Consider the following 24,491-nt stretch of genomic DNA (forward strand, 5'->3'; position numbering starts at 1 on the left):
CTGTCCTCACTAGAACGATCATCTTTGGGGATTTTGGCCTCTCCTAGTCTCTGTCACCCAAGTCTCTTCAGGGCTCTGCATCTAAAAGAATATTCAGAAGTATTGTAACCAAATTCAAGGGCTCCACTAAAGGATTCTATAGGTGATCCATTGTGAAAGCTCTAGCTGTTAGCTTTCTTATTTTCTGAATAAAATCTGCAAAAATTGTGTCTTCCTTGATATAGCCCAAAAGGTTTTGTAGGTCATATGGCCCTTGAAAGTTGCTGTAGAACAGGATAACTTCTGGAAGAGATCTTTGTCTTTCCCAGTGAAGTTAAATCCTCAGTCTTACTTACTATTTTGGGGACCTCACAAAGCAGTTAATGATTGTGCATGTTTACCAATTATCCTTGTTCTTTTTTAAAACTCTCTAATAGGAAATTGACTTGCATCAATTCACTTGTAAAAAGTGAGTTTCAGTGTCCATACACTGTGACTTCACCCTTTTTTAAAACTACAAGGGAGAGATGGGCCAAAACAAGAACATTTTTTTTCAAAGAACCCCCATATCTTGGTTTTGGTTTGGATAAATTTAACCTGGATCTGAACCAAACCTAATTTTGGCCCTGCGAAACCTAACTGCTCCAAAGACATTACAAATTCCATGCTGCTTACATGCTAAAGTATTAACTTATTATTCCTTGACTGGGGCTTGGATATGCTACAGTAATGCAAATAATTAGTTCTTATCAATATAAAGACATGCATAGTTCATCAGGCTCATCACAACACAACTACCCAAAATTAAAATATTACTCTTCATCTGTGATCTCTAAATATACAACACATACAGAAATCTTACTGAAAAAGAGTACATTTATATGGTGTGCATTAATGAGACACATTGGTAAGACCCAAATGCAAGTCCACATACATAATTTTACAATAAAATCAATATTTTACCACATCGTATTATATTGTTATATATCCTCAAGCAATAACACTTCTATTCTTACAGCAAAAAAATACAGTACTCTACCAAAAAAAACCTGTCACTTGATTAGTGAAAATCTTATCAATTTATATATTAATATTTTTTTCGGGAGATAGTTTAAATACTGATATGGAGGTAACAAATACCTACTACCCTATTAATCCATGGATCAGAGTTAAATTTGTTATATTATGATGAAAATACATTTCTCTCTGTTTGGGCTGTGTAAGATTTGATGTCCTTAACTCTTAATTTTCTTTCAGATAAGTGCTCTTGTGGCTTGATTTTCTTGATAAATTGATAAGAATAGCACAATGCAAAACCTCAGCCTAAGTTTACTCCCTGAGTTTTGCTGTTTGTAGGGTTTCTTTGTTGGGGCCAGCTCTGTCTTAGCTCACTACTTTCCTGTAACACTCTGACCCCCTGAACATGGATGGAGCTAACTGGAGCCACCTGCCAGCATAATTCAATAGTAATTACCCTGAATCTTAATGTAAGGTTTTAGCTGAACCTGAACCTAGGGTGACTCAATCAGAGAATTCTTCATTGATATACATGGTCCTAACATCAGCCATGTTGTTACAGAAGGGAAACAGGCATTTTTATGCTGCTCTAGTACAAGATGTGGAAACAAAAAATGTTTGTGTAGCAAAATACCATGGAATACCAACAAATCTCGATGCAGAAAATTGAAAAATAAAACCAGAATGGCTTGAATCTAATTAGGACTCAAGATTGCTGAGGAGAAGGCATTAGGCTGCAGATTAGATTTAGTCTATAATTTGGTTGTCTGAATTGGGGGACTGTCATGTATTAAATGGCATCAGTCTCTTGTGAGTTTATCTCTTGATATTTCCTTCATTCAGGAAGGTGGAAAATGCTGAAATTGAGCTGATATTTCTGGGATTTCAGCTCAGCTTATGAATTCTGCTATACTGAGTGGTGGAAATCTTGTGAGATCAGTTACCCCTGTAAGATTTTCACCATCTTGTGCAGGCAGTCTGTTCTTGTGAACTTTCAAGTGTCTCTGAACCAGAACTGGAAAATAGTTTCATTCCAGTTTTGGATCTGTCTTTGAACTAAAATTCTACAGGTTTGTTTGGTTCTGTAGTTGTGAATTCAGATCTTACTATGCCACTGGAAATTTTGAAGAGATTCTTATACATGCTAGTTCTTGGCCCATCTTTATTTGGAGCAGGATTGAAGAATGTTATAAAGGAGAGACAACATAATGTAACTTACAGGACAATAGCATGTATAGAGAATAGTATAAATTACAACAACCTTTTAGTGTAGAGAAGTGGGATTTCCTGACTGTCAGCATTATAGCAAAATGAATTAGCATTTAGGACTGGAACTCGTAGGAGAAGAAGAGGGTATAGTGAGGAGGTGGAGTGCCCATATGATTAAAATGCTGCTGGAGATACTTCACTTTGATTTCTGTTTTGAAAGGAAAATGCTTATCTCTATAGCACAAACTTAGTTATTTCTAAAAACAGATTTTTGTTTAAAGTGTTTTGATTTTATTTTTACCATGCAATCCTGATCTCAAGTTTAATGTTTACATCATAAGAGAATTTTTTTGCAACAGACTTGACAGGCTGGCAAACTTGCTGTTTTAAAAGCAAATGTTTCAGTTAGAAAAAACTGCATGTCTCTGGTAAAAGGCAGAACGTCTTTTTAAAAATTATTAAAAGAAATCAGAGAAAAGAGAGGAAACATATTACAGCTGTGATGATCTCCCCTTTCTGCACTTTGGCCCCATTTCTCACCCTGCCTTCAACTAGCAGATTATTTTTTTTAAAGGGACTTTGTCCATTGTTTCCTGGGAAAGCAGTAAGACTAACCACCTGGTGTCAAAAAAAAAAAAAAAAAAAAATTAGAGGAATTTCATCTCCACCCTGTGTAGCCTTTGTTTCGCTGAGTTGCAGAAACCAGGGTGATCTGACCTAGGGCCTGTTCTACACCTAAAACTTAAGTTGACCTAACTACATCATGTAAGGGTGCTGTTAAGCTGACCCTAAGCCCCAGTATAGACATTGCTAGGTCAGTGGAAGAATGCCTTCATCAACCTAGCTACGACCTCTCGATGAGGTGGATTTACTACAGCGACGGAAAAACCTCTTCACTTCTGGGGGAATTCAACGCCACTACACAATGCAGAATTTGCGCAGAATTTCATATTCTCCCCCCCCATAGAATTGATGCTGCCGTGCTGTTGGCTGCCACTAGGAGCCGCTGGACCCAGCAGAGCCCAGCTATCCAGGTCGCAAATACAGGGGGGGGGGGAATGGGAGGGGAAACTGGAGAGTTGTGGGCAGCTGTGGTTCCATGCATGTCTTGAAGAAAGGAGGTGGCGTGCAGGAAACGCCATAGAAGCCCAGGATCAAGCATCTGGCTTTTTCTTTCGCTGGGTTCCAGACTCTGGGGAGGAAGGAGATGCGAGTGTCTGGGCTGGGCAGTGCCCTGCGGCTGGGCTCGGGGAGAGAGGGTGTGTGTGTCTGAGACCAGAGGGGCAGAATTTTGCAAGATTTTTAATTTTTTTTATGCAGAATTTTTATTTTTTTTTGCACAGAATTCCCCCAGGAGTACCCCTTCCATCGCTGTAGCAAGTGTCTACACAGCTATGCTACGGTTACGTCGCTGCAGCTATAGTGCTTGTAGCAGAGACGTAGCCTAACTTGGGTTTGTTAATAATCCCGTTGATCACTGAAAACGGGGGGGAAATACACAGCTTTTTAAAATTTATTAAAGCATCATCTGACTCCAATGAAGTGAATTAAATGGTAAATCATGTGCTGCATTACTGATTACATGCTAAGTAGTAGGGCAAAACAACCAAACATAAAACAGATTCCGTTATAACGACTGAAGCTTTTACATCAGATATAACTGTTAAAAACTTGCTCTAGTTCTAAGATTTAAAAATAGTATATTTTCACAGCTGTTTTTTCTGTTGTCTTTGTCCCTCTTCCCTTCCCAAGACTGAGTGCCTCATTCAGCAGGGTATGTATATACAATTTTTTGCACTGCAGAAACCCGCATATATGTCCCAGTGTCTTGTCTTTATTAGACATCTGCAAGCAGATGCCAGGCTTATTTATTACTGAACCGATAAGTCCTCGTGTGTGTATTTGATTATTTTTAATCCAGATGGGAACGGAGACTAGTATTTGCGCAGACTAGTTAGATCTGTCTGCATTTGTGTTTTACGTATATTATGAATACAGATACTGGAGTGACTCCATAATTAATGGTGTATTGAGATTTGCGCATAAATGGACTAAACACTCTGTTTCACATACTAGTGGTTGAACTCAGTGTCCAAGTTTGGCACCATAACTCAATAGAACAATAGCTCTTTTTAAAGGTTTTTTTTAGTGTTATATTAATACATGAACAGTAAAAGATTTCTTGGAAGGAGTAAACAGAGTCTGCAGTATTGTGAGGTGGATTTGGAGTACTAGTTCCCTGAAGAAAAATATAATGAAATATACCAAAATTATATGAAAAGATAGCTGGAATTGCTTGGAGTTAAATTTCTTTTGTTTTATAATCTTGTGCAATTAGCTTCCACTTAATTAAGGTGTAGAATTCTAAAAGTTTTCCGTTTTAAGTGTGGTTGTTTACTTGGTCTCCAGTATTTCTCAGCATGTAATGTTTCCTATAATAGTGATTGAAAGCTTCATGATCTTTGTGCATTAGTTGGACTAGATTCTCAGCTGGTGTAAATTGGCAGAGGCTTCATTGAAGACAATGGATCTACACCAGTTTACACCAGCTGTGTATCTTGCCCACTGCATTCTGTGTAGTGGCCATAGTTATAAATGTCATTAGTGCATTCCACTTACAATAAAAAGCCAGCTCTTTTTGTAGTGGTGGTTATGGCAAACCCCTTTTTAACAGTGGAATTCATTTCTATTTATGATTTCTGTTTCATATGATTCATCAAAAATATTCTAATGTGGACTCCTGCCATATCTGCTTCTCCTCAGCTTAAAATAGACACTGGATATACCAACTAGTAGTGGAAAATGTACTGCAATGGACAATTCAAATAAATATTACAACTGTAACTTCAATGATGAGAAGTTTCAGGGGGGTAGCCGTGTTAGTCTGTATACAGCAAAAACAATGAGAGTCCTGTAGCACCTTAAAGACTAACCAATTTCTGCGGGCATAAGCTTTTGTGGGCTGCAGATGCATCTGACGAAGTGGGTTGCAGCCCACAAAAGCTTATGCCCGCAGAAATTGGTAGGTCTTTAAGGTGCTACAGGACTCTCATTGTTTTTGCTGTAACTTCAATGACTTTATTAACTGAATTTGAAGGTACAGATGGGCTGGTAACAAGCAGTAATCTAGGTATTGTCTTGTAAAAGTGGTGAACATAAGAGTACATCTGTGGAAAAAGTGGTGAACATAAGAGTACATCTGTCACAATACATTTATTCAGATTCTTCATTTTTACTTTTTTTGTTAGAAAATGATGAATGACATTTATTTACTATTTTGGCTTTTTTAACTTGTGACTTGTGTTAAGCTATATTTGCATTGGAATTGGAATTCATTTTAAAATGCACAGGCAGCATTTTAAGATTATTTTTATTTAATAAAATACCTTAATTATGCTTAATTTTGTTGGTTTCAGAAGAAGAAAGTTTATCAGCGTTGGTTTTTTTATTTAAAACCGTTGTATTAAAGGAAGTATTGTGTAGTTAAAAAATTGAACTGATTGCTAAGTAGTAGGTCTCAACCTTTTGCACCTAGTTTATATTCATATATTGGAAAAGGAAAATGAGCTTTCCTACTTTTTCAGCTCCCAATCAGTTTCTCATTTTTGAATGAACTAGCTGAATGAATTGAAATGAAGAAAATATTCTCTCTGCACCTGCAGAAGAGGCTACTTCTGGTTTAGCACTGCAACAAACTCTGATTCCAGGTGCTTAGCTAGTGATTTCCAAGTTCTACCAGCTCAGTGGTTTTTTCTTTAAAACTTCAGTAGCAAATATGTACTGTTTGTGTATTTTTAAGTTTAATTATTTTAATAGAATTCGTAATTTTGGGCCTTAGTATAGGTTGTCATAACTTCAAATATTTTAAATAGTTCTACTTTTTAAAAATGTATTTAAATAACAAAAATTGATTGTTTTCATCTATTTTTTTAATCTTGATTGCCTTATTGTTTCCTTGTGGTCCCTACCTGTCTGTTTGTATCCATCTGCTGTCTCTTGTGTTAGATTGTAAGCTATTTGGGGCAGAGATCACCATCTTCTTCTTTGTACAGTACCTAGCACAATGGCGTCCTGATCCATGGCTAGGCTTCTAGGTTTTATGGTAATCCAAATAATAAAAGTTGCCAAGTCTGTTCTTTTAATAATTAATCATACTTTCAGAACCCTTCGCTCCCATTCAACAAATTCTGTTTTTACAGCTTTTGAATTACACAAGTATGAAAAGGACCAGTTCAGTTACTGTTGTAAATGTTTGTGAAACATCTCATTTTTCCTTCAGATTGCTCAGATTAGTGGCTCTGGTTCTGGAGAATCTTACATCATTGTTCTCTAGAATGATGTAATCATTCCCTGAAACCTAATCCAAGTCAATCTATATTTCTGGGGTATCTATTTTTAATTTTCCTTCCCTTCCAAAGGTAATCTCTTAAAGGCATAACCTAATTTACTGATCTCACATCTCCATTTGAAGTGCTGGAACATAAATAACAAAATACTTGGCATTTACTTCCCACTTCGCATTTTCATAAAGCTGAGACCAGAACCCCTTTGTGCTACATGCTGTACAAACACACAGAGAGAAACTATCTCTGTTTCAAGAGTTCAGCCTGTATCAGCAAGACAAAGTAGTTGTATTGCAAGGGGTCTAGTTTAATCCAAATTAACATCAATTTGGCAAGTCTTTGACTGCTCAGTCCATCCATGCAGTTCTGCAAGCTGTAAACTAAAAAACACAACCCTAAAAAGAACAATCCATACAGGGTAACTTCTATGCTTCTATGGTTTCTGCTCAGCACAACTCTTCTTACCCAGTCCTGTGAGAGCCGCACCATTTTTTTTTAGGTATTGATTGGAAACAGGCTTATATGCTCTTGGAAATTGGCCCTGCATCATAAAAGTCAATGGGAGCTCCACCATTTCCTTCAAAGAGCAAAGGATCAGACCCGGAATTAGCTAGCTATCAGATGGTAACATCTCTTTGAGCTGCTGACTGTGAACTGAGGCCCTGTTTTTGGGTCTGGGTCTAACTCCCTCGATCCCCAGAACGATCGCTGTGTTGGTGGGGCATCTTCTTAGGAATGCTAGTGCGGTGGATGTAATAAGACTCCTAGAGCCTCCGTAGAGGATATCAAAAGTACTGAGCCTCTATGCCCATCGTTTTGCTCTTAGTCCTGAAATGTCTTTAAAATTAGAACTGGTAATAGAGTCAAGATCACTATGAAAGCTGAGATACACAATGGTGTGTGATAGAAGTTAGAATCCAGGGAGCAGAAGATTGGTTTATCACTGATGGCCTCTCACTGGAGTTCAAGGATATAATTGCAAATGGGAACTACAGTAAAACTTCAAAAAATCAATCTTATTTCAGAAGTAACTGTGAGGTTAGATTATTTCAAGTATTCGTGGGTAGCCAGGAAGAAAATGAAGTAAAATAACTCATTTTAATTTTTTAATGTTTTTTTGTTTTTCAGCTGGAAAGTTACTCATTGCACCCTTAATACTGGTATTGGGAATGGCACTGGGAGCTATAGCTGTTGTAATAGGTAAGAACTCATACAGTATAATAATGACTATTCTGCTAAAACAGGAATTTCTAAGTCTAAGTAGTCAATATATATGGAATCTGGTAGTATAATTCAGTTCAAGTTTAGTGATTGTGTCTAAGGGTTAGTACAAAACTGGGAATCAGAAATTGCTAATCTGGGCTCTAATCTTGATTTTGCCACTGACATGGTATGTGACCTTGAGCAATTCGTTCAGTCTCACAGTATTCCCAATTTTAGAGATGGATAAATGGAGGCAACAGATATATAGATACATACTTCACAGGTGTGTTTTTATGACTGATGCAAAGTGCTTTAAAACAAACATGTTAATGATGCTTTCCGTCTGAGAATCTCAAAACATTGTCATTATTTTTTCCTGTGCAGGATTGATGCCTACCAGTTATTTAAAAGAACAAATTCTTTTCAGTGAGTCAATACTTAGGGCTTGTCTACACTAGAATGTTTTGCCACCTGAACTATACCAGTATAGCTAACGTAACAAAACCTCCGTTAGTGTGGATGTAGTTATACCAGTATGGCTGTGTTTATACCAGTATATCTTAATCCTGGTTCAGAAAGCAAAATAAGATATATACTGGTGTAAGACACCTTTATTCTAGTATAACTGTGGCCATGTCTATACAAGGAATGCTTTGGTGGTGATGGTTTTCTTTTGACTTTTTCTGGTGACATTTCTATGTTGGCAAAAGCCCTAATGTAAACGCATTTATACTGACTTAAAATGCTTTTGCCTAGAAAGCTTATTTTACTCACCAAACTATACTGGTGAAAGCACTTCTACACTAAGAAGGGTTTGTATAATTATATACTGGTCTAGCTATAATGGCAAAACTTCTAAGTGTAAACTAGGCTTTAACTATGATCAGATCACTGAGATGATCCTGAAGCATAATGTGTGTGCAATTTAGAAAAGACATGTTGATTATATGTAGTAAATCTCTGAAACTGAAGTAATTATAGCAATGTTTGGTAACATCAAAGATGTGAAAGTAATCTTAATAGGGTAGTTGTAAACTATTCTACACCAATAATTTCACCATCTGTATTTTGACAGTTCATTACAGTATATCCTGAGCTAGGCGTAATGACTTCAGTAGGTTTTCTTTATAGTTTGAAAGAGCAGCAGTCTCTAAACAGCACATCTTTTCTAATCAGCCTATGTGGACATAACATATGGCAGTACTATTTCAACTTGGACTGAAAAGTATCCCTTCTAACAAACTGTTCTTTTTCACATAAAAACACAGTTAGGTTTATTAAACAGCTTGCTTTTTACAGAAAGGCTTTAAGATAAACTCAAGCCTTGCCTAGGCGAGGATCAAAGGTGTGATATTGGCACATATTTGCTGATGTTCAGGAAGTCTGCGGAAGATAAAACATGGTATGCTACCTTCAACACATACTAAACTGATTGCATTAAAGCCTAGGGAGGAACATTGGCTTTAACTTGACCAATTTAGCATGTATTAAGGCAAAATATCAATGTGTTAGAACATGTTGGATAACACGAGCAACACCACACCTTTAAATCCTAGTCTAGACAAGACATGAATGAAAAATATTCTAAGTAATATTGTATTTCTATAGCTCCTTCTCTCTGACCAATTCAAAGTGCTTTATAAATATTAATGAATTAAACCACATCCCTTTTGAAGACAGAAAAGACTATTGGCCCCATTCTGCTGAAAGATGTTGCTGTTTCTCCTCCACTTTTCAAATGAATAGTGTCAATGGAAAACCAGTGACCTGCAGATATTAAATACGTTTATTGTGTCTTGATGCAGACAGCTGGTGATCCAGAGACCATACTTTTTCACAAGGGAAAATGAAAATATTTAAGCTGAGTAAGTTAAATTTAGTTAACCAGGAAGCAAACCAATAAGTTTTCTGTTGGAATACCATTGCACTTAATGTTCAAGAAAGTGAAGTTATTAATATAGGAAGACATGTAATTCTTAGAATCTCTGTTCCATCAGGTTATGGCAGGGACCAGGGGGGAAAAAAAGCTATAAGTAGAGGGTAAAAACTAACTGATTATTTTACTAAACCAATACAAGCAACCTAATATACCCTGCAAAACAATCTGTTCCACCTTGTATTTAGCTGTGATGCTTGGATTATATTTCCCAGACCTGAAGAAGAGCTCTGTGAAGCTTGAAAGTCTCTCTCTCTCACTAACAGAAGTTGGTCCAATAAAAGATATTACCTCACACAACTTATCTCTCTAATATCCTGGGACCAACAGCTACAACAACACTGCATACAACCATTTAATATAACATAAATCACAATTTCCTGGTGGCCCAAGCTATCACTTTCATGTTACATGGTAGTTCAGGTTATATCACCCATGTAAGGTTTTCTGTAGTCAGAAATTGGGATTCTGGACAGTATGCAAATATTCAGATGAGAAAAATGAACTGAAAGTAAGTAAGAATGAGTGTAACTTAGTGTCGGGGTTTTAAATTTATATTTGTATGAATACTGATTTATTAACATAGTTGTGAACTTAAAAGTGTGCGAGTTAAAAATATTCTGTTTAAATCTATGATGGAATTCTCATATCTTGTACAATATAGACTATGGAATAGGCATTTATTTTTGTTCCTGAGGCATTTGTTCCGTTAGCAGGAACTGTATCATGTAAGTTACAAAATAACCACTGTGTGCTTTATCATAAAGCCAGTAGTTATGTCAGTAAATTAAAAGTAAACCATAAATTGATTTGCATCCTTCTATTATACCCTCAGGATTTTTATGCTACATTAAATCAGGGGGTTAAGGTTTCTTTGAATAAATCTGAAAATATATTAGTAACCTTCCTTTACAATTTGTAATTTCACAGCAAAAAATTTTAATGTGGAGTTAAGATTGCCTGTACTATTTGTGTCCTTCCAGGTATTATGAGAGTTTAAACTATGCATTTTCTAGAAGTTTAATATAAGTTTAAAGCCCCAAACTAATGAAAGAGAAAAATGTGAGTGTAATTACCAAAAAGAGGCTGTTGCAGCTCAGTATTTTCCATGCTAGTCTAAATGTCTTAACCATTTAAGATTTCACAGGAATTTGTGGAGCAAGTTTTGGATATTGGGTGGGGTGTGTGGGGGAGGGGAGGGTGATTTTCAGTAGATGCAAACACATTGAGGAATTACAATTTAACATTTCATAACTATACACTGTTTTTCTTTAATTGTGTGTGTTCTTTTTGGCAGGTTTATTTGTGTTTCCTATCTATTGCCTTTGTAAAAAGCAAAGGAAAAGGTCACGGACAGGTATGCCCTGGTAAGAATGGACCTTACTCACCTGAACTGAACTGGTCATGTAAGGGCAATACAAAATTTGCGCAACAGATCAATGTAGTACTGGTTAACAGCTTTGAAGCCACAGTCCTGGAAAAAGAATGGGAGCTTTCTGCCATATTCCCTCCACACAGGATATTACTGCTGACCAGAATGCTTCCTGCTCTGGTGCACTCCAAACAAGATGGGTCCCCTAACTGCTGCTTTTTAAATGTGTTTTTTATTTTATTTTTAAAGGTTTAGGTCTAAGTTTCTTTTGTAGACAATCAAAGTCTGTATTGTAGCCATAACTGTTCGATTGTCCTGTGAAGAAAGCATTTAATTGGTAACATGTTTTCCATTTAGCTTCTGTATAGGTCTTTCAAGGGAAATGCCTAGAGGTGTTTGGACTTTTACTGTACACTGAATAGTCTAGTCTGGTTTTAGAGTCTAATTCTGTAAATATACTTCATCATACAGTGTCTCTGTCATACCAATATGTAAAATCAGATGCTGGAAGATGATGGCTGGTTATCTTATCTACCGATTTTACCAGCGAATTAGGGAATTTAATCACCTATCTGGCAGGAGTTGCCACTGCCAAAATATCAGTGCCTCAAAGAAAAGTAAGGAGTAAAATTATTGGAACCACATCAATAATATTTGGTTTAGTATTTAAATTGTTTAGGAATATAAGCAATGATTTTCGGGAGACATTCTGTAGGACAGTACATCATTTTAGCCCCTCTCAGCAAAAAAGAGATGTCTATCTTAGCTAATGAAACATATATTACTGGCCCTTTCTGTCTTCGGGCACTCACTGAAGTGAGATGGGGAGAAAGGAGCAGGGGTGTCTGTTTTCATGGGGAATCTAGAACTATCTTGTATCTTCTGTTGTATTTTGCATGAACACTACAAACTAGTTACAGTATGAAGATTCAATCTGTGAAATATTATTTACCAAAACAACTCATGTTTATGTTAAATAGACTGCTCAATTCCTAAAAGATCTAGTGTCTCATGGGTTGGGGCAGGGAATTAGAAACAGTCCTACTAGTATTCCATGCTTTGTGTTTCTCTTCCTTGTTTTTTTGTTACTGGGATGATGTACTATGACAGCAATACTTTTGTCTGAAGAGCATGGGTATTCCTGCTGTTTATTCCTCACTTAAAATCATATTATTCTGACTGACTTCTTTTTCACAGTCCATTGCAATCACAACTATGTAATTAAAAGTTAGAAATAAGTCATTAGAACTAAAGCCCACAAAAATCCCACTATCTTGCTATCATGCAAATATCACTAAAGTTTTTTTTAGAAGCGTTAGGAAGAAGAAGAAATGAAGATTTATGTAAGAAGAATATCTAAACATTAAAGAAGAAGAAGGAAATAAAAATATCAATTCTTTCCATAAAGTGTCAGTTGGCCTTTAAGAAATAAAAAGAATAAGATTGTTAAAAGGGCCGTATTAACTGACCACATCTAACCAGGTATTTGTATATGCTGTGTTTTTTTAGTCTCCTTGAAAGCTTGTAGGTACTGTAAAATGCGCACCCAAATACAGCATAAAGTTTTGAGAATATATATTTTGCACTGATATCCTTAAAAAAAAAAAAAATCTGAAACCTGAATATAATGTAGCTGTTTAGTGACCATGTTTACCCTTGCAGTAGAGTGTACTTTGACTTCAAAGCCTCAATGAAAGAAACAGTGGTGGATTTCGTTTACCTGGCAACACAAATGTCAGCTTACCATAGTTGACTGTTTGCTTATTTACAGGCTTTAGCTAGTTTGCTTTTTTTTTCTTACCAAAACACTGTGCACAAGTATATAATAGTAGCCAAGATAGTCCCAACAACACCTCTCAATTCATTTTCCATTTCAGTTTAAAAGTATCCTGCAATGACTGTGGAAATAAAATCTTTTCTCAGTGTTGCATACTAGAAGCCAAGGCAATTACCTAATTTCAATGTAGAGTATTTCCAATTAAAATACATATATTATGTAGCTTTTAAAATCATATCTGCTGTGACACATCTGTCCCTTATTTTGGTTGTACGGGAAAGTTGTCCGCTGCCTTGAAACTAGTCTGTTTTAAGAGAGTCAGTTTTCTGAGGTCATACATATCAGTTGTCTTTGGATTACTCAGGGATTTTTATTCCTTTCTTTTAAAAGTCAAATAACTTTCTGGGGATATTTTTGTATTATTTAGAAAAGTTTCAGACCTTTGAGCTGTGTAGAGAGATTTGGTGTTTGCAATGCAGTCTGTAAAACAGTGTCAAATCAACAGTTTCATTTAAGAATATCTTAGTATTTGAGATTTTCTGTAGTTGGTTACACAGTGGAATGATTCAATTATTCTTCCTAGTTCTTTATAAATGTTTGAAATATTCTTACAATCTGTAGCCTATTTTTGTAGCTTTTTCACTGTGGGAAGTTTGAGGTAATAACTTCAGATTTTCTTATGGGAATGCAAGTAAGATCTTCAGATAAGAGAATGGAATGAAGAACATGCATTTCCACAATAGTGGGTAGGGTAATACATCCAGTCACTTTTTTTATTTTCAGAAAAAGATTTCTGAAAACAAAAAGCATGCCATTAGGGTAAAATAAAATCCCCCAAATTCTCAGTTCCTACAATACTATTTCATCTAGGGCATTAATTTAATCAGGGTAGACAAAATCAAATGGAAATGATTTTCTATTTTGTTTGTATATATAAAAAAATTAGCCATGTTTGACCTAATGAATTTATAAAGATGAGAGTATACTTATCTTTTGTATGCTCTCTCTTCAAAAGAATAATAGGAAGAATTAATTGTGCTTTCCTGTATGAGAGGAGAGAGATTCAATCCTGGGTTGCTTGCCTACTTTCTAGTTCTCTTCTTCACTTTTCTTAAATAAAAAATACCTTAAAAATTTGAACACTATTAAAAACACTATTTTATATTCCAGCTGTTTAAATATAAGTTATCACATACATTAACAGCTATTCAAATACTTAACAAGTTTAATTATTTTTTTTGTTGATTAAAATTTTGCTTCTAAACAGTTTTTTAATTTCCTGGGAAATAAATGTAATATTTGATTTGAAAGTGAAAATCAATATTTTTTAAATTATTTCTGATACACATAAATTAAACCAAAATTTGGGGGATAGAATTTATTTAGCTACTATGGTAGGGAAACTGATAAATGGTTTTTCATTCATCCTCTTACAAAATATTTGTATTTGTAAATTTATATAGAATAAAACCTACATGAGACCACTCTTTACTAGACAACAGTTTTGCTCCACCTTTATCAGTAAACCACTTCCATTAAAATACTAAGCCGTTTGTCATTTGAATGATCCTTAAAATAGGTTGTATGTTACTGTATGGTGGACCCATAGATCCAGTAAGCACTGCGAAGTAGCTACAATAGAAAAGGAAAGGTTGTTTTTCATCTGAAGAGCTCTTTCAAACCAAAAGCCATATTCAGATTGAGAGTCCGCAGGGGAATTGGGCAGGGGCAGGTCACTAGGGACATGATCGCTGTCCACTGTGGAGATTCCTGTGCAAAGAAAATAAAGCCTCAGCCTGAATTATCTTTCTACAGCCACCTCTCTGCAATTGGAAGCCCCTTTTAAAAGTAGGTCCCAACATTTGCCAACTATATAAGCCCTATCATAGTGGCTCCAACTGCAGTCCCTGGTAAAACCAAGCTGGGCAGTGGTCCAGGTCTTCAATGTGGATGGCTCTGGCCTCCTGTTGATCTTCTTGAATCTCTGGATTTTGAATGCCAGTTTTGTGCTTTGTTCCATGGGGACTGTCCTACCCAGCTAGTGCCCTTGGAACTCCCCATCCATATGTTCACAACAAACACTGCCACCTGCCAATCTATCTAACTCTAATTTTCCCAATATTTCTCTCCCATGCTGCTTTTTGCAACTTGAGGATGGCTTAGTCCCCTCCCTTCCTTCACTAAGTGTAATTAAGTTGTGTTTAATACAACTAGGTGAGATTACCAGGTGAGAAGGGGACCAGAAGATGAGACAGCCATATTTGTGGAAGGCATGTTGTTATGGAGTGCAGTAGCCTTTCAGAGTGGAGGTATTTGTATAAATGTGCAATGATTATGCAGGGAATTCCATATAGTATGATTGGAAAATAACTAATCATTGTGCAAACCCTATTCCCTTAGATAGTAAGAGTGCAATGAATTATGCAACTGAAAGGTGCGAATACAGCTATGAGTCAATAACTGTACAGCAATCCTGTCCTCCAGTTGACTATAACATTTCCTTCTCAATATCACAAATTGTATTTACAGTGTGTTTCCAATTTTTATCACTTCTTTATGTATAGCACAGTATAGTCATATCTCTAAAGTAAGTAAAACTGCACTTTCAAATCACCTCTGTGATCTCCTTTAGGACAGCAGAGGCTGAGGATCTGGTCCATAGTTCATTTTTTTAAGATCCTATAAGTTGTGTTTATTGCACAGCTCTTGATGACATGGTTTTTTGATTGCATCTGTTCACCTTTGCTTTTGGAAGGTTGGACAACATGAAGTTTGTTTTTCTACAATATTAATACGGAGTGAGTATTGTCAATAATACTTGAAAGCATTTGCATTGCCACTATGAATTTTGTTTAACCAGTGGGCTGTCTGTTTTTCCAAAGAGTCATAGCAGTTAATGCGACATTAAATAAAAGTATAGGACAGTATAACTGTCTGTTATAGAGGACTGATAATTCTCTGCTTACGTCTGTAGTGATTAAATGATTCTTAGAGGTTTCTCTAAGTGGTTTCTTTTGCCAAGTGTATCAGGGGAAACTGGTTCAAATTCAGTGGCTAAACGGATTAGCTTTTACTGATTTTGAACTTTTAAATCTTGTGGCATTTCCTTCTGGAGTGGACCTTGCATCATTTATAATTCTTAGCCATGGTTATGGTTGTGTAGTTCTAAGTTGTGGATGTGAACCATGGGCCGTTCTAATATAGATTATAAAATTATGTCACTTTGAATTTTGCTGATGGGAAGCATACTACAGGAGCACTTTCTTGGGAGAGAATTTCATGATTCTTAATCTGTAGCCTTTTAATTGCAGTAAGCCAAATTTACTGCTGGTGTTTGCTGCAGGCACCACTCCATTGGAGTCACTGAAGTTGCATCCATTTTTATGCCAATAGTGCATTTGGTCCACGATGTTTTGACCAGGTTACATAAAGTTATATTTAAGAACTTTAACACAGCAACTGTGAAATTAGATGATTTTATATCTTGTGTAAGAGCAAAATTTTTCAGAAAGGCTACTCTCCTCTCCATCCTTACAAGGCATCCCATCTTTTTCTGACTATCAAAACCTCTTAGTGGTTTCTACATAGTAACACTAGCACTGGGTTTTTGTGTGTTTGGCTTTTTGTAGGGAGGTGAGGTTAGACTTTTTCTGGTAGCATTATTTAATTAAGAACAGTTGATCTCGTCTGAAATTGCTTTCTCTGTTAGGTTCCACGCTAAAGGAATGTTGACTTGTAATAGTATGTAGCCATTTTTCCTCTTTGGAATACTGGTAAACCACTTCATGTACGGTGTTAATTTAAACATTTTTGAAAGGCTGCCTAATTCAGCGGAACCAGCAAGTTTTAGGAACTGCAACCAGCAGACTTCCAGTGTTTTTTAAAGAGAGACTGTCACACTGGGACAAACTTGAGAAAGAGTACTCCAATACAATTAGCAGTTTGAGTTGCTAATATTTTCTGGTATTTTGTCTATTGTTAGTAGAGGTATTTACAGGAAGGAAACTCTTTTGGAACCCAGCTTCATCATTTGTTTTATTTTGCAGTAAAGTCACAGTCTTGTGATTCAGAAATCATTCTGACATGGAAAATAGTGATGTCACGATTCCACTTTTGACTTCAGTTACATTGGAGTAATTGGCTTATTAGGAGGCATAGAAAAATTAAAATATATAAAAAGAATGAATGCAAGTTTAAAGTGTGACTGCATTTGTAAGTTTTCATACCATTAAGTTGATCTTTGCAAAATAGTCTCAACAACACATTGTGACTTCTTAAAACAAACACCTACAACAAAAGTGCCTCATTACTTTCTGTTCACATAACTGTAATTATCCTGGTTCAGCTTCTTCCATGTCATTTCAAGCAATAGTAAGTAAAGGCTTTAGAGCTATACATTTTCCCTTCCTTTAAAAACTGGAAACATTAGCAATGAAAGGCATTTAATGCTCGTCTTAATATGGCAATAAAATACTTGCCAATACCTACGGTAGAGAATCAGAACTTGATCATAGAATGCATGATGTATTTGAGATATGGCAGTGTATAAGTAAGATATGGTTATTTGTTTCCTAGGAAAGTAAAATTGGATGTCTGAATATGCCTCATCTTTCCCCCTAAAATTATTGCAGATCTCCTTATGTAAAAATAAAGGGCCCTATTCTCAATGGTAATTAGGAAAAAATACTGCATACAGTGCAACAGAAAACCTTTCATTTTCTGTTTAGCTTATGTGAAAAACTGAACAGTAAATTTGAAATTGTTGTGTGAATCAAAAGTCAATATGGCAGAGATTTACTGGTAAACTATTAGAGTAATACCCATTTTTACACTAAAAAAAATTGAACAAAAAGTATGTGCAAGACACTTTCAAACATCAGTGCATGCCAGCCACATCCATTCCCAGCCACAATGTTGTGGAAGATCTGGGATGGGCAAATAGGAAATTATTGGAAAACAGAGAGACGAAATTATATTTTGTTAGCAGTTTATTATTATTATTTATTGTCACTAACTCAGCATAAACTTACTAATGTGATCCCACGGTTGCTTCATTTTATAAAGGAAAAAAGATTAAATTAAAAATCATACAGTCAAAACAAGCTGTTAAAATATGAACACTGCGGCTTGTAAATTGCTGATGCAGTCAAGAAATGCATTCATATCTGATCCAAGCTCCAGGGGAAGCCAAGCAGGTTTAATCTTGAGCCGTGTCCCATCTTTTTACATGAAAGATGCATTGTTAAGAATTTTTCATGTCAGTCTACATTCTACTGCCTCATATCCAGAAATTGCAAGGACAAGGAGATAAATTTACATTTGTCTGTGTGTGCCATCTCATAATAAAATGTTTACCTTATTGCCAATTGTTACATATTTTATTTAATAACATTCTCAATTCATGAACTTATTGATTGCTAAAGTGGCTGAAGAAGGAATTAATTGCATTTAAAATGGAGCACTTGAGACAATATTGGTACATTATTGTATTAGCTAATGCAGTTTAGCATATATAAATAGTATAGCAATTCTTATCATACAATAATTCCAAACGTATCATTACATAATATTGTTCAGGTCAATAGCAATGGCTCCTAAAAAGAGAATGATCTTAGACTAGTGTAAATGGGTGTAACTCAATAGACTTCAGTGAAGCTAGGCACATCTATAAAAGCTGAGGCTCTGACCTATGTTTTCTATGGGAAAATTTAAAAACAAAATACCAATGTCTCCTTTGGAATTGGAAAAAAAAAATTTTTTTTTTAAAAATACAAAGTTCGACAGCCCAAAAACTTATTTTTTCCTCTTTTGAACTATTCAGGGCCATTTTTTTTTAAATTTTTAGTAGCCATTAAATCACTGAATAAAATAGGAGGTTTTTATATGTGGTGTAGATAAGTATACTATATGGTGAGAAAATAAAAATATTACTCCTGCTCCTAACATGGTTGAGAAGATAGGTGCTGGTCCTAATTCCAGTGAAATCCGTAACAGGTCTTCCCCTCTTGTATGAAGTAGGTAGAATGCTGGGGTAAGAGGTAATTCGGATTCATTAAGTAAGCAGTTTCTCCAAATTTATTTTAAAATAAAAAGTTGCATACATGAATAGGATGCTGTAAACATCTCTTAGCCGGTCAACAAAGAGGAAGAAACATAAAGGCCATTAAAAATTGGAAGAGCAGGTATAATATTAACACTTGCTTTTCAGCTTTGATTTAGTGTATTGAGAGCATGTTTTTATTAACACGTTAGTGCCTTATTGCTTGAATCAGTTGAGTTTTTTCCTCTATGAAAGAGCCATATGGGAATTATTGTCAAGTTGAATACTACATATAGACATCTTTAAGCCAAAAGTCTTTTGTTCTGAAATAGGGATATGTCAGCATAATACAACAGGAAAGGTAATCTAGCCTGTTTAATTTAGGTTGATCCTAATCCTGTCTTTGTTTTTTAACCTACTATTCACTCCTTGTTTTCCAGAAATGCAATTAAATATGTGTTGTCAGTGTTCATTTTGTCTTCTAATAAAAGTACTTCTGGGTTCTGACACAACCTTTCAGGCCAAATTTTAGATGAGAGACAGTGGCGGAGTCAGGTTTGCAACCAGGAGGGGGTACTGGGTCATTTGTGGAGATTCCCTATTCAGTGGGTATACTCCTCCTCTGCCACTGCCTCTTCCTTGCCCTGCCAAGGGGCACCAACCCCCCGCAGCAGCACCCTCCACCCCAGCACCACAACCCTAATCCTGGCACTGTGCAGGGAAGAGGCGCTGTGGATGATGTGGGGGCCTGGAAAGCGAGCCTGCCTCCCACTCACCTGACAGTGATGGCTCCTAACCCATGAAACTCGGCCTGGCTCCCTACTCTGGGTATTGCAAATTAGCACAAGGGGCCTCATCACCCTTTCATCCCAACAGAGGGGCAGCCAAGCCTAATTTGAGTGAATGGCATTATGACGTGGCTCATGGGGTTATTGCACCACTTGACTCTGTGTGCCATTGTGCAACCCCTGGAATGGGCAACCAGGCCCAGCCTCTTTGGACAGGAGCTGCTGCTGCTGCTGGGTGAATGTGGGGCAGGCAAGTGTCTGTCATCCAAGGATGCTTAAAGAGATATCCTGGCTAATATTTGACCCTCCATGATGATGGCCTGAAACTGTTCCCTCTGAAAATGTTGTCATACACCTCATTTTGTCAGTTACATAATATGCTTGAAAAGGCACCACACATGCACCTAAAGGCTGCAGTCATCTCCGCCTCCCTCCAATTAGCTCTACCACTTATGATACATGTAAAAGTTACAGTCCTGGATTAAGGAGACTTATTTTTGTGTGAAGAGACTTGAGTGGAGTCTCAAAAAGGAAGGTGTGATTGTAACTTCTTTTCTCCTTTTGTGAAAATGTTGGGTGAAGTCCTGCCCCCCACTGACTTTATTGAGGGCCAGAATTTCACCCACTATATTCTAGATTGTGTGAAGTACTTATTTATGTTTATGTACCATAAAAAGTTACTGGTCCCTTTTTTGTCTCTTTCCTCAAATCTGGTGTCAGAATAAGGAATACATTCTTTTTCTGAATCTTTGTAGATTTTACTTGACTGCTGAAAATCTAAAAAAAAATTAAAGACCAGTAAAAAAAATTACAATTGTCAAAAGAAAATTAAAGTATGCAAACTGATTTTTTTTAAATGAAAACTGATGCTTGTTTTGAAAAAATATTTCTTTATGAACTCATGATGAGAAACAGGCTTCCTTGATAAACTGTATTTACTACACTCTGTCTAGTTTGACCAAATATAAGGTTGTGGGGGAAGGGAAGTTAGTTTTTTAGAACCTTTCCTGCTACTGAAATTTCTGAGTTATAGAATTCTGGAAGATGTTTCATCCAGTGCTGTTAGTTTAAATTGCAGTAATTATTATTCCCACCTGCAGTATGACTTTTTATAAAGAAACATACAAGTACTTCACTAGGATTCAGTCAGATATTTCTTAATTCCAACATACTACAGTTCTAAAGTTACTGAGAATAGAGAATTTGATTGAGAGTCTCACTTCAGTGAAACTTATTTTGTATAACCCTTGTTGATATCTTGTCATAACAATAGGTTTATTTTTGTATTATCTTAAGTTTATCAGAATTAAGTACTCTACAACCTACAGAATGAGAGACCATATATCATAAGACTTCAGCTATCGTAAGAGAAATATACTGTATTTGGGTAACAAATTGTTCCCTCAAAAGAACATTCCTCTCTGCTTCAGTGCAGCATTCAGACAACTAAAATACTGATAAAGATAATGGACCATTCTTATCTTGTCTTTCTTTATTTGAAAATTACATTATACAAAAAAAGACTTTAAAATTACATTTTAGCAACAGTGATTGTCTCATACTAAAATTGTGAATGCTAATCTAAAAATCTCTATGCTACAGTAATTTTGACCAAAAAAAAATCTCAATAGGTGATTCTAGACAGTCTTTTTTTTTTTTTTTTTTTAAACTAATCTACCTTCCAGACTGACACTTTAGAATTATACTAATAGCTATAATTGAATATGGTCCCTCCACAGTTGCTTCAGTTTTTGTCAATGTTTTGTAATGAATATGTTTTGTTCTCCTTTTGAGTGCCTTTTGTTTTAGGTGGCCTATAGACCATGTTCGTCCTCTATCATCATCTGTGCAATCTACCATAGTAGTGTCTGACTAAACTTGTCCTGATGAATGTATAACTAATAACTAAAATGAATCCTGTTCTTCAAAAACATTTAGACACAGGTTATATATGCACATGTACAAAAACATGGAAACAAGGGAAAGCGTTGTCCTGCTGGACAGGACCTTTTGAATTTAAGTGAAATTTTTTAACAGTTTATTTTCAAAATGGTACCTCACTAATATTCATTTATAGGTATGTCATTGTACTGTTTCACATTGCAAAATCCAATCACACTTACTGTAGACAGCTTCAGTAAAGAGTGTCCAATGAATCTGGTGTATATCCTGTGGGTGAAGTTCATAAATCAGAAGCTTATGGTGCTTCCGGGTTTTTGAATGCATCCCTTTGACTTTCATCAATATTCTAATGTCCTTTATTTATGATTGACTAAAAGGAAGTTTTCTCATTTTGAAATTGGAGGATGTAAAAAAGGATCTGAATGCACTTCACCTGTCCTAAACCTAATATTGGGAAACAGTGTCCTGAGTGTGTTAACATATGGATTATGTGATGGTATACCCAGTGGATTTTTTCTTTACTTGCATGCTGAGGGTCATACAGTGTCATCTAGTAATGTCTACCTAATAAAGTTTTGGAGAAGAAAAGGCCACTTACGTTTCTGAATCCTTTTTTTTGACAAGCAAAGGGCCAAATTTCTGTAACTGTACAAACTAGGCAAACAGCTCTAAGGGTGGTCGTGTTAGATATGATCATTATACAACTTAATCTCTTTGAAGGATATTTAAAATTTCGTAAGTATTCGAAAGTATTCTGGGAAAATAAAAGGTCACTTCAATCTATGAGTTACTTTTAAAATAATTTTTGCTAAACTAAATTAATTTTCCCTTCCCTATATTTAACTTCGTTACTTTGAGATAGTTAATCTCTCCCCATGTTAGTATCTCAAAACTTTTCTTTATTTTAAAAAAAATATTTGTACATTCCATATAAGACTAAACTGTATCCTGCTGTAAAATGGTAAAATGATTAAGATTAAAATAACCTTATATGCACTGAAATGTTAATTTCTCCTATAGAACCACTTCCCAAAGATCTGTTTGTTTGCAATGATGGAATTTAAAAGCAAATTGTACAGAAGTCTGCTCTCCTGTTCTTGAAACATCTTGCAAATGGAAACATGGGCCCTTAATTAAACCAAGGTGCTGTTCTCTGAGAAAGGGGAAACTGATTTTCACAACACTGAACTGATAGTATTGACCGAATGGTGCTTTGTCTGATTTGTTAAAGTCTCCAGGTACTTTAAATAACTTTTTGAAGTACGAAAATAAAAAATATTATCCAAAACCATTCCTCTAATCATTGGTAACTATAAGAATACATTTTTAAGTAATCTGAAAAGGATGCTCTCAGGTGTTATTAGGCTTAACTAATACTGTGCCCTTATCCGTCATCGAGAATACCTATTCTCAGGAATTGAAACTTTTGGGTAAAGCAGGAGCTATACCTTGGCTACATTTTGTAAGATAAAATATATCAATACAGTTAAGTGATTTCAGTTTATATGATAGGGTGCCTTTAAACATAAAGTCTGATCCTATGAGCAGACTGTAAGAGAGGAGTCAGGAGATTTGCATTCTAGCCCCAGTTTTGCCACTGTCACTGTGTGACTTTGGGGAAATTGCTTAATCTGCTTGTGCTTCAGTTTCCTCCATCTGTAAAAAGGGAATAATATTGCCTATTCACCTCACTAAAGCACATTGGCTACTATGGACCAAAAACTCTATCTAAATGCAAAAGTGTTGTATATCACTAATAAATGACCCTAAAGTGTCTATAAACATATAAGTGTAATCATGATCATGGGTGCGGAGAGTTTACAGGAAGAGACCTCTGGGAAAGAAAAGGGTACTCTTCACAGATAAATATCGCTGCGCTTGGCTGCCACCTTCCTACAACATTACAAAGATAGCTTTGTTTTAGATTTGCCAGAAAGGGCCTCACACATGGTGATCTGCAGACCTAAGAACTTGATACTATGCTGAGAGAGAAACTAATGAGAAAAAGTCCTAGGCCACTAGTTCAATTAATGAACAAAATGCTCTCTTATTGAGTCAACTTATTTTATCAGAAAGCTAGTGACAGAAAATAAGAAAATGTGCATGAAGCCTCTAACTGACAGAAACCATGAAAAGAAGCAGGAGGAAAAACTTGCCAGTCATCCAGCTTCAGGATTTGATCTGGGTGAGATGTCTATCCCTAAGCCAGCCTGTAGATGAATTGTATTATTTCCTGTGTACCTAATAAATTAGTTGCAGTTTAAACACCTGCTGTCTTTTGAGCTCTTAAATAGCTTTGGACTTGTTATCAATCTAATACTACTTCAATTTGCTTTACCTTTAAAAGGGTGATTTCTATTTTTTTTAATTGCATTTAAGAAAGTTTTACAGTATCCCAATGTTTTACAGTATGTTGGTGGGGCAGGAAAGGGGAAAAGTTAACTATATAAAATTAACATTAAACAATGATTATTAGAGATAACTGAGGCTGGAGTAAAAAATTCCATGATTAACTGAAAGGGCTACATCTTTTAGGGCTTTCTTTTCTAATGAACGTGCACTCACACGGTTTCTTGTGCAAATAGTTAGAGGACATTTAAATAGCTATTTGTGTGTACAGTTCTTGTGCTTGTATAATCATGGTAATTCTGTATACAAGCCTAAATATCTGGGCCACATCTGGTTGCTGAAACCCATTTGAGTTAATTATAACTGGTATAATTAATGATAACTGATGGGGAATTATAGACCAGTCAGCCTGACTTTGATAGCTGGAAAGATACTGGAACAAATTATTAATTTGTAAGCAGCTGGAGGATAATGGGGTTACAAAGAATGGCCAGCATGAAATTGTCAAGAACAAATCATGCTAAACCAACCTAACTTCCTTCTTTGACAGGGTTACTGGCCTAGAGAATAGTGGGA

General features: G+C 35.8%; 1 protein-coding gene across 3 annotated transcripts in view; it reads left to right on the top strand.

Annotated features, from left to right (window-relative positions):
• The window catches only part of RNF217 (ring finger protein 217), an 82,910-nt gene extending 60,751 nt beyond the window's left edge, over window positions 1-22,159 (top strand). The window contains exons 5-6 of one of the 3 annotated variants that reach the window (XM_067546697.1): window positions 7,677-7,748; window positions 10,985-22,159. In XM_067546697.1, coding sequence (XP_067402798.1) covers window positions 7,677-7,748; window positions 10,985-11,058 — 146 coding nt within the window. In that variant the 3' untranslated portion in view covers window positions 11,059-22,159. Of the gene's footprint in view, window positions 1-3,957; window positions 3,980-7,676; window positions 8,082-10,984 lie in introns of those variants that run through there. The other 2 variants (XM_067546698.1, XM_067546696.1) reach the window with 2 other exon arrangements.
• Window positions 22,160-24,491: the final 2,332 nt, after the last annotated feature.

Source organism: Emydura macquarii, unplaced genomic scaffold (genome assembly GCF_026122565.2).
Source record: "Emydura macquarii macquarii isolate MOO-44397 ecotype Brisbane River unplaced genomic scaffold, CSIRO-AGI_Emac_v2 contig_1146, whole genome shotgun sequence".
Classification (NCBI taxonomy): Eukaryota; Metazoa; Chordata; order Testudines; family Chelidae; genus Emydura; species Emydura macquarii.